The sequence below is a fragment of the Tupaia chinensis genome, unplaced genomic scaffold (assembly GCF_000334495.1).
Source record: "Tupaia chinensis unplaced genomic scaffold, TupChi_1.0 Scaffold000047_1, whole genome shotgun sequence".
NCBI lineage: Eukaryota > Metazoa > Chordata > Mammalia > Scandentia > Tupaiidae > Tupaia > Tupaia belangeri.
Window position 1 is genome coordinate 3,430,924 of NW_006159505.1, and position 14,185 is coordinate 3,445,108.

At 41.7% G+C, this 14,185-nt stretch overlaps 1 protein-coding gene across 1 annotated transcript in view; it reads left to right on the plus strand.

Annotated features, from left to right (window-relative positions):
* The window catches only part of PPME1 (protein phosphatase methylesterase 1), a 74,341-nt gene that overhangs the window by 45,430 nt on the left and 14,726 nt on the right, over positions 1–14,185 (plus strand). Inside the window, exons 6-9 of the mRNA XM_006140983.3 lie at positions 8,709–8,863; positions 9,516–9,606; positions 12,215–12,280; positions 12,831–12,954. Coding sequence (XP_006141045.1) covers positions 8,709–8,863; positions 9,516–9,606; positions 12,215–12,280; positions 12,831–12,954 — 436 coding nt within the window. The remainder of the gene's footprint in view (positions 1–8,708; positions 8,864–9,515; positions 9,607–12,214; positions 12,281–12,830; positions 12,955–14,185) is intronic.

The following is a 14,185-nucleotide window of genomic DNA, read 5'->3' on the forward strand; positions in this document are numbered from 1 at the left end:
CCCTGGGGGGTGATTTCTCGCTTTCTGTCTCTATGTCTCTGTCTGTCTGTCTGGCAAGCACACACGCCCTATAGTGAAACAAAAACCTCTCCAAAAAGAATGAACAGTTTCTCCTTCAGAATGCAAACCCAACTGGCAATAATTTTTTTATTGTAGGTGTTATTTGTGTACTTTCTATATTCCAGGCTTTTTTTTTTTCTTTGAGAGAGATTTTTGTTTTATGATGTGTGCACTCGCCAGAGAGACAGAGAGATAAAAAGCAAGAAATCACCCCCCAGAGGGGATGGCCACACCGTAATCCATTTTCTTCCACTCTCCTCTTGGAATCTTGGGCTTGCACATACACTTGCCTAGCTTGAGTCTTAAGCCACTGGGTCCGGGACTTGAATTGCATTCGACTACGTGGGAGTCCAGTGATAACATTACTTCATCTGCTGGTCCCATATGTCCCAGGCTTTAATAAGTTTAAACTGCATTTAGTAAGAATAAATAATAAGCTTAATTTGCTTAAATCATTTTTTGAAATTAATCCACATTAATTCTGATACAGACACTATCCTTGTTTTACAAATGAACAAACTGACTCATATAGGCCAATGAACTGTATGAAGTCACATGGTCACTAGATTCAATTTGCGTTCATTCAACTATGTTGCTTAGCAGAGAGAGAAAGATAAATCATGTAGATGCTATAAACACCATTCCACTCAGTGAATATATGGCGGAGAGACAGAGACTATGACAAGAGAGACGAGTGCCTCCCCAATGTTTCTTACCGCCTTTGTGATAAGAAAGCAATACATGCTGACGTAGTCAAGCACATTAGTGATACCCATAGAGGGATTTGAGAATACCTTTTAGGGTTTCTGGACTACTGACAAACAATAAAATACATGATCTGTGTGGCCAGAAAGTCAGATAAAGGACGACTTGGTTGATGTTCTAGAGAAAGTCGAAGACTTAATTGAGGACTGTAAGGAAGCATTAGTGAATGTATCAGTCTGAGTCCAATGAGGAGAGAGAAACTACACAGTCATTTCAGGAATCATTTAATATAGTTATTCACAGGCCAGTCCATAGCCCAGCAGTTAAGGGACCTGGGTCCCACATTGCTGACTACAGTTCAAATCTCAGCTCTGGCAGCTTGAAGAACATGCTGGCTCGAGAGGAGAATGGAGGAGAAGGGATTGCAGCATGGCCATCCCCCCAGGGGGTGATTTCTTGCGTTCTCTCTGTCTCTCTCTGTCTCTATGGCAAGCACATGCGCCCTATAGCAAAAATCTTTCTCTAAAGAGAAAAGAAAAAAAAAAAACATGCTGGGCACATATATGTGCATCTCCAAATCCTAACGGGATAGAAAAATGAAGGAGAGAGGGATTGCGGTGTAACCATGCCCCTTGGGGTGGGTGCTTTCTCTTACGCTAGTGCACATTGCTTCTGGCAATTAAGAAAAGAAGAATTATTCATTATACCTGGTGATTGGAGTAATGAAGGATTGGCTGGTAAGATGCAAAGGAAACTCTAGGTCCATCTATGGTGCAGACAGTTGGGCACCACCGTGGGATACTAGAGCCGTATGGGAGGCCCAGGTTTGAATCCCAGGTTGACCTGAATGTACACCTGTGATCCTGGATAGCTGGAAGATGGCTCGAGGTATGGTAAGGCCCTGTTGAGGATATTTGATTGTCCCTGTCTCTGGCTATCTCTCTTTCTGTCTCACTCTCTCATGGAAGAAATTTAAAATAATAAAACTTGGGACCAGTAGATGGCATGGTGGTTAAGGCACTGGACTCCTACGTGACTGACTGCAATTCAAGTCTCAGACCTGGTGACTTACTTTCTCACTTTCCCTCTCTCTCATCAAATTAAAAAGTAATGATAATAAATGAAATAAAACCTTAAAATAAGGAAGAAGGAGCCAGCAGTTAGCATAATGGCTATGTTGCTGGCCTCCCACGTAGTCGACCATGATTCGAGTCCCAGACCCGGTGGCTTAAACTCATGCCGGGTGCGTGTGCGTGCGTGCCCAAGATTCCGAGAGGAGAATGGAGGAGAAGGGATTGTGGCATGGCCATCCCCCCCTGGGGGGTGATTTCTCGCTTTCTGTCTCTCTCTGTCTTTCTGGCGAGCGCATGCACCCTATAGCAGAAAACCTCTACAAAAAAAAAAAAAAAAGGGAAGAAAACTCAAAATAGTATAGAAGCAGCAAATGTCTACCTCTCTGGCTAAGCTTAGGGGACCAGGGTGGATCTAGATCTTGTTTGAGAGGACACAACCGTAGCTTATTGAAGGGCAAAGGGGAAGGTGTTCACTGGACACCTCACCAGAGACACTCTTATAAAAGCCCTGGGTTGGGACGGACGGAGTGTTAGAGAAGCTACCTGTGCTGGAGGAGTTGGACAGGAGCTGCCTGTCGTTGGGCACTAGGGGAGGCGTGTGTCTCTTCAGTGCTCTCTTTTAACATCGCTTCACACCATGCTTGCTGGTAAAGGAAACATATTTAAAGGCTTTGGGTTATTTTTGTAGAGCTGGCAGTGAAAGTTGAATTGGAGCTGAAAGGCAGTAAGTTAATTACTGGCACAAAAAGTTAAAAAGATTATAAAAAGAGATAAAAATCATCTCCGGTTGGCCCAGCCTTCATGGCACAGCGGTAGCATGCCAGACAGCAGAGCTAGAAGCTGCGTGCTGGCTGCACCTGGAGTCCCTGGCCTACTTGGCCTAAAAACATGCTGGGCACATGCACATGTGCCCTGGATCCCGGAAGGCTGGAGGACTGGAGGAGGGCCATGGGATTGCAGTGTGACCGAGCCTTGTGGAGGATGCTTCTCTTTCTCTCTTATGCAAGCATACATTCTATCATGAATTAAAAAGAAATTATAGGGACCAGCAGTTAGCGTAATGGCTATGTCACTGGACTCCTACGTAGTCAACTGCGGTTCGAGTCCCGGACCCGGTGGCTTAAAACTCACGCCAGGCGCGTGTGTGTGCGTGCCCAAGATCCTGAGAGGAGAATGGAGGAGAAGGGATTGCGACGTGGCCATGCCCCCTGGGGGGGTGATTTCTCACTTTCTATCTCTCTGTCTCTGTCTGTCTGGTGAGCGCACGCGCCCTATAGCAAAAACCTCTCAAAAAAAAAAAAGAAAAAGAAATTATAAAAATGATTTATAGTCAGTGAAGATGGTGACCAGGAGTCAAAGGATGAACAAGTTGGATTCTTCCTGAAATTAAGCAAGCAATAAAACTTTGGCATGATTTCTGAATTCAGTCATTCTGAAACAAAATTTCAAGTAGTATCGACAACACAATTTTTATCTTATACATAAACTGCAGAATCTAAACCCTGTCTAAGAAAATATGTGAGAGCGCCAAGATTTGAATTCAGATAATTTTGATATTCTAGTTCTATTACACCTGGAACATACCATACACTGCCTCTTAGAAAATGAACCTAGTATTAAACTATGATAGGAACTCCTTAGAATGCATCTACCAAATTGCTGTATACTCAGTTACAGACAGATTTCTAACTGACCTCTGCTACTTCATCTTTATTTTATTTCTCTGGATTTTCAGGAAGTGTCTCAAAAGTACTTGGTGACTAGTTTCAAAAAGCTTGTGGAAAATAGAATTAAAGTATGAGTTTAGGGCCAGCTGGTATGGTGGTTACGACAGCTGAATCCCTCATGGGTGATGGTTCGATTCAAGACCCAGCCAGGCCTGGCAGCTTGAAAAACATGCTGTGAGTGTGTGCATGCCTGCCCAAAATCCTGAAAGAGGAGAGAAATGGAGAAGGGATTGTGGTGTGACCATCCCCCATGGGAGTGCTTTCTTCCCCCCATCTCTCTCTCTGTCTTTCTCCAGTAGACATACGTGCCCTCTGGCAAATACACACACACACACACACACATACATATGAGTTAATTTTGGTGTAAAATTATTTTTGAAATCTCTGCATAGTTTTTTTCATAGTACATATTTTCCATGTTTTTTTTTTTTTCTGGAGAAATTTTAGCTATAAGGTGCATATACATACTCACTGGAGAGAAGGACAGTGAGAAATCACCCTCTAGGGGTGATGACTACACCGCAATCCCTTCTGCTCCGGGATTTTGGGCATGTACATACATACATCTGGTGTGAATTTCAAGCTGCCAGGTCTGGGATGCACACCACTCTCACTTTAGGCCATGTGACAGTCCAGCAATGTAACCATTACACCATCTGCTGATCCCTCCATGAACTTTTTGAAGACTCCCCCTCATACTTTACCTGACTTTAATAAGGATAAATTTCTTCTGGTAGTTTTTTTTTTTTTGAGAAGTTTTTGCTATAGGGCATGTGCCCACAAAGACAGAGAGAGACAGAGACAGAAAGCAAGAAATCACCTCCCCAGGGGGATGGCCACGCCACAATCCCTTCTCCTCCATTTTCCTCTCGCGATTTTGGGCATGCATGCACATGCACCCAGTGTAAGTTTAAGCCACCAGGTCCAGGACGCAAACCGCCGTTGACTACATGGGAGTCCAGCGGCATAGCCATTATGCTAACTGCTAGTCCCTGATAGTGTACTTTTAACCCGGGTAAATATAAACCCTTTCTAAGCTTAGACATGATACTCAGTTGGTGTGTTTCATCTATGGAGCAGACATAGAAGCCCTCCAACTGGGTTAATGTGTTTTTTTTTTCTTTATTCATGATAGAGTATATATGTATGTATGTGAGAGTGAGAACGAGAGAGAGAGAAAGAAATGAGTACCCTCCACAGGATCGCCTGTGCATGTGAGAGTGAGAACGAGAGAGAGAGAGAGAAATGAGTACCCTCCACAGGATCGCCTGTGATCCCCTCCCTCCAGTCTTCCAGCCCATTGGATCCTGGGGGCTTGTACATGTGCCCATCATGTTTCAGGCTGACCGGGCTAGGGATCTGAACTAGAATCACCTTGTGGGATCCGGCTTCTCTTGAGCAGCGCACTACCACTGTGCCATGGAGTGCCCCTAAGGTATATTTTAAGAAGACTTGGAATTAGGTAATCTTCCATAGCATCCTTTTATTTTACTCATTAGAGCCGTTATAACCAAGAGTTTCTTGTAATTTTTCAACAATTATTCTGGAGATTACGTATTGATCTTTGACACAAATATGTTCTAAAGTTAGGTCTTTTTTTCCTTTTTTAATTTGCCCCCAAAATCACATCCACTGTAGTTTTAGATTAATTAATTTAAACCTTTTTTTTTTTCCTTTTCTGGTTTGTCATTTTGATATACAGAATTAGCTTTGGAATAATACCTGTTTTTATTTTTCAGAAACTGCATAAAATTTTTTTCTGTGTTACCTCAGAGATTGCCTATTTATTGTTGGTTCCTGATGTTTTCCAGAATCTCTGAGCAAAGGCTTCATGGTTTTGACTTCATGGAATTAGCTGAATCCACAGTGCTCTGTGCCAAGAGGAAATGGCTTTAAATATGCTTCAATGAAGTAGCAGGAATCTGCAACTCTTTCTATTTTGGTAGAAATGCAGTATTATTATAGACCCAGTGAGATTAATTGACTTGGCCAATTCTTACTGTTGATAATGTGTCCTCATTTCCATCATTTGTGAACTAGAAATAAAGACCCCGCAGACAGGGCCATTGAAGGATTATATTAAATGATGTCACAGAGAAGTTCACAGTACATCACAGGCACTGAATAAATACTGGTTTTCTCTTCTTTCTTCCATAGCATTTTGTTTTCTAGAGAGGATTTTACATTTAGTGTAGAAGCAGCACTGGCATTTAAGAAGCTTGGACTTTCTTCTTAACTGTATCTCCTTATATGACTGTCTGAACTGTTTTGCTTTTTGTCTTAGCCTTAAATTGAACTCCCAAAGAATATCAACCTATTATTTATTTTCAGTTATAAAATTTGGTGGCCTCTTTATATTCCATTCAGATTGTCTAAAGATACTGCAGTTATCCTGTCAACACCTGTAATTGTTACATGAATTTTTCTCTTTTTTCATTTGCCATAGCATCTGTGTGCTTGCCAGAGAGACAGGCAGAGAACAAGAGAAGGAAAGTGAGAAGTCAACCCCCAGGAGGGATGGCCATACCTCAGTCCCTTCTCCTCTATTCTCTTGGGATTTGGGACACACACACACACACACACACACACACACACACACATTGTGATTTTCAAATCGTTGGGTCTGGGACTCAAACCACGGTTGGCCATATGAGAGTCCAGAACCCTAACTATCATGCCACCTGCTGGTCCCTATATAAGATTTTAAAAATTAAATCTTGCAGAAGTAATTAAAAACATTTGCCTTAGGACCAGCAGTTGGTGTAATGGCTATGTCTTTCTGGTGAGTGCATGCGCTCTATAGCAGAAACCTTTCAAAAAAAAGTAACAAAACAAAAACAAAAAACATTTGCCTTTTCCATTATAAATACTATTGAGACCATCTGTGCAAGTCTGCATCCCTACATCTGGCTCACTCAGTGTGAGTACTTAAGGTATGGAGTGACTCTCGACCAGAGAGTGCTAGCTTGAAGTTGACTGATTCAGCCACTTCCAGAAGAAGGCAGTAGATCAGGGCCTCTAGAAACATACCTTACTGTGCTTATCCTACCAGTTGCTATAGCAAAGAAGATTAACATACAAATAAAACCAAAGTTCAGAGGCCAGCAGATGGTGCAGTAGTTAAGGCACTGGACTCCCTCATGGCCGACCATGATTTGTGTCCTGGATCTTGTGGCTTGCTTCCTTACTTTCCTTCTGTCTCTCTCTCTCTCTCTCTATTTCTAGTCAAATTAATAATAATGATAAATACAATTAAATAAATAAATTTTTTAAAGTTCATATTTCAGTTTGTATTTTCAAAGACTTAAAGTTTGGCTTTATTAAATAGATCCACTTATAACTGAAGAGCAGAACAGAAGCCAGTAAAAATGAGTTCTGGGGACCAGCAGATGGCATCATAGTTGAATTGCTGGACTCCTACATAGTTGACCACAGTTTGAGTCCCAGATCTGGTGGCTTAAAACTCCGGGCATGTGTGTGTGTGTGTGTGTGTGTGTGCCCAAAATCCTGAGAGGAGAAGGGATTGCATTGTGATCATCCCCGTGAGAGGTGATTTCTCGCTTTCTGTCTCTGTCTCTCCAGTGAGCACATGCACCCTATAGCAAAAATCTCTTTTAAAAAAATGATCTCTGAACACCTCTCTAGTTTCTTAGAGCACTGTATTTACATTTACCTTCATCCTTTAAACAACTGTATATGAGAAATTATAAATAATTAGCATTTGTATAGCACTTCAGTCTTTCAAAGTAGTGTTATATTCATTTCTCAGTCCTCAAAGCAGTCCAGAGCAGTACTTTTTTTTTTCTTTTTTTCTTTTTGGGGAGGTTTTTGCTATAGGGCCTGTGTGCTTGCCAGAAAGACAGAGACAGAGTGACAGAAAGCGAGAAATCACCCCCTGGGGGGATGGCCACGCCACAATCCCTTCTCTTCTATTCTCCTCTCAGGATCTTGGGCATGCACGCACACACGCCCAGTGTGAGTTTAAGCCACCAGGTCCGGGACTCAATCTGCAGTCGACTACTTGGGAGTCCAGCGTCACAGCCATTACGCCAACTGCTGGTCCCCAGAGCAGTAATCTTACCTTCATTTTATAGCTCTTGAGACTGTGTCTGAGAGATTAATAGTCCCAGATCACACAGTAAAAAATCACTGGGGCTGAGACTTAACCTTATAACTCCAAACTTCATTACCTTCTAATGCTTAATAAAGTTGTTTTCCTATTTTATATGTAAGAAAGTTAAGGCATTGGCCAGTTAAATGATTTATCCAAAGTTTTAAGCATAGGTTAAAAATAAAGGTATAGATTTCTACTAAATGTGTGGAACAGGAAAGTGTGCTGTAAAGGAAAATCAGAACATTCTTTTCCTTAGTCCTTAACTTGCCATTTATCAAGACAGTTAGATGTGCAGCTCCCTGTATAGATGCTGGGAGGCGTGTTAGAGTTTGCACAGGTAGGTTTGTAAGATAGTCTGGTAGGGGCCAGACACTGCATAGCAATAAAATGTGTTGCTTTGTGAGGCAGTCCCGCATGGGGACATCCCTGGTTCAAGAGTAAAGATCTTCCTTAGTATGCTGGGTACACACTGCCCATGGTCCGAGGCTGGATGAAAGCTGGGGGTGGATCATGTTGTCAAGACCCTATTAGGGGTGCTGGGCAGCAGTTAGCGTAATGGCTATGTTGCTGGACTCCCATGTAGTAGACCATGGTTCCAGTCCCGGACCTGGTGGCTTAAACTCATGTCGGGTGCGTGTACGTGCATGCCCAAGATCCCAAGAGGAGAATGGAGGAGAAGGGATTGTGACGTGGCCATCCCTGCTGGGGGGTGGATTTCTCACTTTCTGTCTCTCTGTCTCTCTCTGTCTTTCTGGAGAGCACACGCGCCCTCTAGCAAAAACCTCTCCAAAAAAAAAAGACCCTATTAGGTAGGGGTGCTCATTCATTCTCTCTTTGCCACTCTCTCTTTCAGAAGACGTGAATAAATAAACTTGAAAAAAAAAAAAAAAGATGACCTGATAGACACGTATAGTCTCCAAGGACTGTTAGTTTCAGACCAAATGAAGGAGCTGGGAAAGCACTATTTTTGTAGGGACCGAAAATAGTCAGGGACCATCTCCAGCTTTTTTTTGTCCCCTCTCATTGCAGAGATGTTGGCAATGTGGTTGAAGCCATGTACGGGGACCTCCCTCCTCCGATTATGCTAATTGGACACAGCATGGGTGGTGCCATTGCAGTCCACACAGCGTCATCCAACCTGGTGCCAAGCCTCCTGGGTCTGTGCATGATCGATGTCGTGGAAGGTAAGTTTTCTTAGTACTGACCAAGTCAGAATCGTTGACTCATAGGAGGCATCTGTGGTAGATCATCTTTCTTTAATTTATTGTCTGTTTCACTAATTTCAAAGACCTTTTTGCCTTTATATATTTTTAAAAAGAATTATTTAATTTTATTGACTATTATTGTTTTTTAATTTGAAGAGAGAGAAAGTGAGAAAGCAAACCCCCAGGTCTGGGACATGAACCATGGTCGGCCATGTGGAAGTCCAGCACCTCAATCACCATGCTATCTGTTATGTTATTTATATGTTAGGTAATAATTTTTCCATGCTATCAGAAACTCTTCATTAGCAACTTTTTAATGGCTGCTTAATTTTTCAATTTTATCTAATTTTTTAAAAAGGAGTTGCTCTGTCTTTCATGACCTAGCCTCAGAAGTCATATTACTGCTATCAGTGTGGGATGCCGTAGAAGGGAACGAACACAAGGAGGCACAAGTTACCTTGGGCCTTTTTGGAAGCTGGCTATCACATTAGCCTTCTGAATTTCCTTAAGCTGTATCTGTATTTTCCCCCAAGCACTGTGCATCAAGGGAAGATATATAAAGTTGACTTAATAAGTATAAATGCTCAAAATAAGTTAAATGCTGTGGTTAAAATTTTTGTTTCACATTTAGGTACAGCCATGGATGCACTTAATAGCATGCAGAATTTCTTACGTGGACGTCCGAAAACCTTCAAGTCTCTGGAGAATGCTATTGAGTGGAGGTAACCCAAATCTATGATGTCTTTAAATGTTAGATTATAACTTTATCTTTTTTTGTTAGCTCAAGTACCAAGTTCAAAGGAAGAAATTTTCAATTTCTAAGTTTATTGTCATATTAGTATGTGAGGAAACATTTATGTTAAGAGGATGTTTTCTGACTATTTTAAGTATTTCAGATGTGGCTCAGTTGTTTAGAGCCCATCCACTTTCCAGTCCTCTCTGTTACCTTCTGGAATCTCAGTAATTACGGGTCATCTCTGATCTGTTTCTGCTAAGACAAGAGCTTGGACTAGGTGGTCTCTAAGGCCTCTTCCACCTCTGAGGCTCCATGAGGCTCTAGATTCACTTCCTGTGTTCCAGATAAAATGGTGAAAAAAGAGAGGATGGGTGTAGGTTCTCTTCTCCAGAATCTGTTTGAGTTTGAGGTAAATAAAAACCCTGTGGGTAAAATATTTTTATAAAAATCACTGACAGAATTGGCTGTGTCTTCCACTTAAGGAAAGGCTGTTCATTCATGAATTTGTTCATTAAACCATCAATCATTTGATTAAATATTTACTAAACACTTATTTTGTGCTTAATAGTGAACATTCAAAAATCAGTACAATACTGACTTTCCCCACAAAGAGATAATTTGGGGGCTATTGTATCTTGACCTTCCTGAGGCTAGACCATGGCATAGTGATAGTGTATGATGCTCTGTGAGAAGGTTCCCAGTTCAATTCTGGAGACCTCTCAAAATATACCAAGCACGGGTGTGTGCCCATGATCGGGGGCTGGCTGAAAGTCAGGAGTGGATCATGGTGTCCAGACTCTTCCTGAGATCTTCCATGTAGGTCCAGCATCACAGAGTATTGTGTTACTATGGACCACTGTCTGACCCCAACAACTCTCTTGAGGTGTGCTATTTAGGAAACAGAAACACAGGATAGTAGCTAGTAGTGAATGTGGTATTGGAAGTGTTTTTAAAGGCTAAATAATAACATATAGTATGTTTATGACATCTGCTAAAGAAAAAAAAATAATGACACAGAAGGGAAGACAGAGTAACTGAAGGAAACAACATCCTTTCAGAATCAAGAAGGTATATGAACTAGAAGCCAAGTTTGACCTTGAATAAGAATGAAGATACTTGGGACCGGTAGATGGCATAATGGTTACGTCACTGGACTCCCACATGGCTGACCGCAGTTCAAGTCCCAGACCCAGTGGCTTGAAACTCACACCGGGCGCGTGTGTATGCATGCCCAAAATTCCAAGAGGAGAATTAGAGGAGGAGGGACTGTGGCATGGCCATCCCCTTGGGACGTGATTTCTTGCTTTCTTTTTCTCTGACTTTCCAGCAAATGGATGTGCCCTATAGCAAAAATCTCTCTTAAAAGAGAGAGAGAGAGGGAGAGAGAGAGAGAGAGACTTATTGAAAAGGCATCAAGGCAGAGTATATGGCTACAAGTACTGGTGGATTTATAGATTTAGTTGGTGGTTGAAAGATGAGGTAGTAGTTCTGATTGCTTTTGTTTATTACTGAGGTAAGAAATGTCATTATCTAAGGGGTGGGAGTTTTTTAATTTTTGCTTGATTTTATTTTTATAAGCGCAAAAATCAGATTTAAAGAAATACGTCCTCTGGACTAGCCCTGTAGAACAGTGGTTAAGCCCTGTGCATAGAGAACTGGATCCCACATGGCTGACCACAGTTCAAATCCTAGCTCTGATAGCCTGAAAAGCATGCTGGGCACCTGCGTATGTGTGCCCAACAGGATAAAGGATTAGGCATGACCATGCCCCATTAGGAGATTTTCTTTCTCTGTTTCTCTGGTGAGCGCATGTGCTACCTGGCAATTAAAAAACAAAAATAAGAAAGAAGCCTGTTTTCTTATTGCCTTGCTTCAGACAGTGTTTCCAGTTCCACCTGAGATACGCAGTCATGTTGCTTTGCTCCTAGATGTACTTAGGTAAACAAGTGCTGGGTGACCAGTCTAGTGAGAAAGCTTAAGTAAGCCCTCTAGCATGGCATGCAGGGCCCTCCAGGAGCCAGCTCCTGCATACTGATCCTACTTCCCCTTTGTTGGACCCTGCTTCTCCTTGGACTCAGCTCTCTAAAATCATCATCCTGCTGACTTTCCCATTACTGTACCTTGTTCTCAGCGTGTTCTCTGCCTAGAATGTTCTAACCTCACTCTTTTATTTTCTGGTTAACTTCTCTTCAGTCCTAAGTTCAGTTGGGACCTTTACGAAGCGTTATCTGCCTCCTCATTCAGAATAAAATACTTCCTTTGAACCATGACTTATTATATTAACATCATCTGTTTGTATTTCTTTCTGTCTACTGAGCTGTGAGCTCCTTGAACATAGGTCCGGCACATAGCACCTTCTAGGTACATATTTGCAGCACCGAAATGACTATAGTATCTTTATTTAATTTTCACCACCTGGCTTACTGCCTCAATAGCCAAGGGATAAGTCATGGTAATCTCCATAGTGAGCAACATCAGTAACCACAACCTTTGATTCAGTTCATGAAATCTACCGATTTTCACATTTGATTCTAATAATGTGATAAGATAGATGCTAAATAACCTCCTCTCTTCCTCTCACTTTTCTCTCCTAGTGTGAAGAGCGGCCAGATTCGAAATCTGGAGTCTGCCCGTGTCTCCATGGTTGGCCAAGTCAAACAGTAGGTCTTATTTTTTTCCCCTTTGGGTTGATAAGCGGCTGAAAGATGGTGAGGAAAGGACAGATTACTTCTGCTGTCTTATACCTATCTTCCCATCCTAGCAAATGCCTTCTTTATGTTAGGTCCTTTTACAGGTGAGCTCAGTTGGACTGAACATGAAGACTTTCTTTCTTTCTTTTTTTTTTTTTTTTTTTTTTTTTTTTTTTTTTTTTTTTTTTTTTTTTTTTTTTTTTTTTTTTTTTTTTTTTTCTCTTCTTAGAAGAGATCCCAAAGCCAGCTAGTGTCGTCTATGTAATACTGGATTATTTTAGCACAACTCTGGGTTTAAAAAGTAAAGAATCTCCATGTATAAACCTTGAAAATTATGTCTACTTTGGTGTTGGCATCTGTGGTTCATTCTGGTAACAATCTTCTTCTAAGGCCAACCTGGTTGTGAAGAAGTTATAATATAAAAACTCTGGCAGAAAGAGTGAAAGCCAGATTCTAAGAGTGAGCTAAAATTAATTAGCCCAATTGATCTTTCTTAGCACTTTTATTTTTAAAAACCTAGATGTGAAGGAATTACAAGTCCAGAAGGCTCAAAATCTATAGTGGAAGGAATTATAGAGGAAGAAGAAGAAGATGAAGAAGGAAGCGAGTCAGTGAATAAGAGGAAAAAGGAAGATGACATGGAGGTGGGTGAAGACCTGCATTCTTGGCAACGTGGAGTAGGGAATGGTTCAAAGCATGTGGAGAGGGAGGGAGATGGCATTGTTCTTTTGTCTACCATGAAATACTTACAGGGGTAAAGATCTATCATAAGAGGTACTTAGGTTAACTACAAGACTGTTGCTAGATCTGACCAATTGGAACGTAAAACTCACAGAAGATACCCTGTCTTCAAACAGACTGATTTCTCATCAGGATCTTTCTCACTTCTGTACTTGTATTCCTGTGGTTGCTCTCATGAAAAGAAAAAAAAAAATCCCATTCCCTACCCATCTACTGTAAGCCCATCCAGATTTTACCCATCTTTTAAGGTTATCTCTTTGGGGAGCTTTCTGATCTCAGGTGATGTCAGTCCCTCTCCAGTATAGCACTAAAGGTCTGTATAACACAGCTTGGCACTTTTCTTTTTTAAAGTTGTGCCTGTAAGCCATGGAGCTGATTTTCGTAAGTCACATCCAGAACTACTGTGGTCTCTTCCTAGTCATCTCTAGCATGCTAATCCATGCCATCCTCTAATTGCACAAGAATTGTACATAAAGTAACCAAAAAATACTCAGGTATTTTTAGGGGGAGAAACTGATATTCTGCATGAATTTCCCTTTGCAGTTAGCTCAGGTTTTAAGTAAGCAGTAAGTGTTCAGTGGGGACTTGCGTAGCATTGATTAGAGGGTAATGGTGGAGAGGGGAGCTTTCGGGGAAGGTTAAGCAATTGTGAACAGCAGACTTTCTTGGATGGTTATAAACATCTTCCTATTGCCAGGCAGTGGACTTGATGTATATCCCACACTCCTTTGCATTTGGAGAGGCTACTGTTAGCGAGGAGGAAATTAACCTTTTTTCAACGGTGTGTCATTTAGTGAGGCTCTTCTTGCCATCCTTTAAATCAATCAGCAGAGTAAAGCTTTGTACCTCCTTAGATTTTTTTTTTTTTTGGGGGGGGGAGAGGTTTTTGCTACCTGGCGCGTGTGCTTGCCAGACAGATAAACAGAGAGACAGAAAGCGAGAAATCACCCCCCCGGGGGGATGGCCCCACCGCAATCCCTTCTCCTCCATTCTCCTCTCAGGATCTTGGGCACACATGCAAACGCGCCCGGCGTGACTGGGTCTGGGACGTGAACTGCGGTCGACTACATGGGAGTCCTTCGACATAGCCATTACGCTAACTGCTGGTCCCCCTCCTTAGATTTTTTTTTTTTT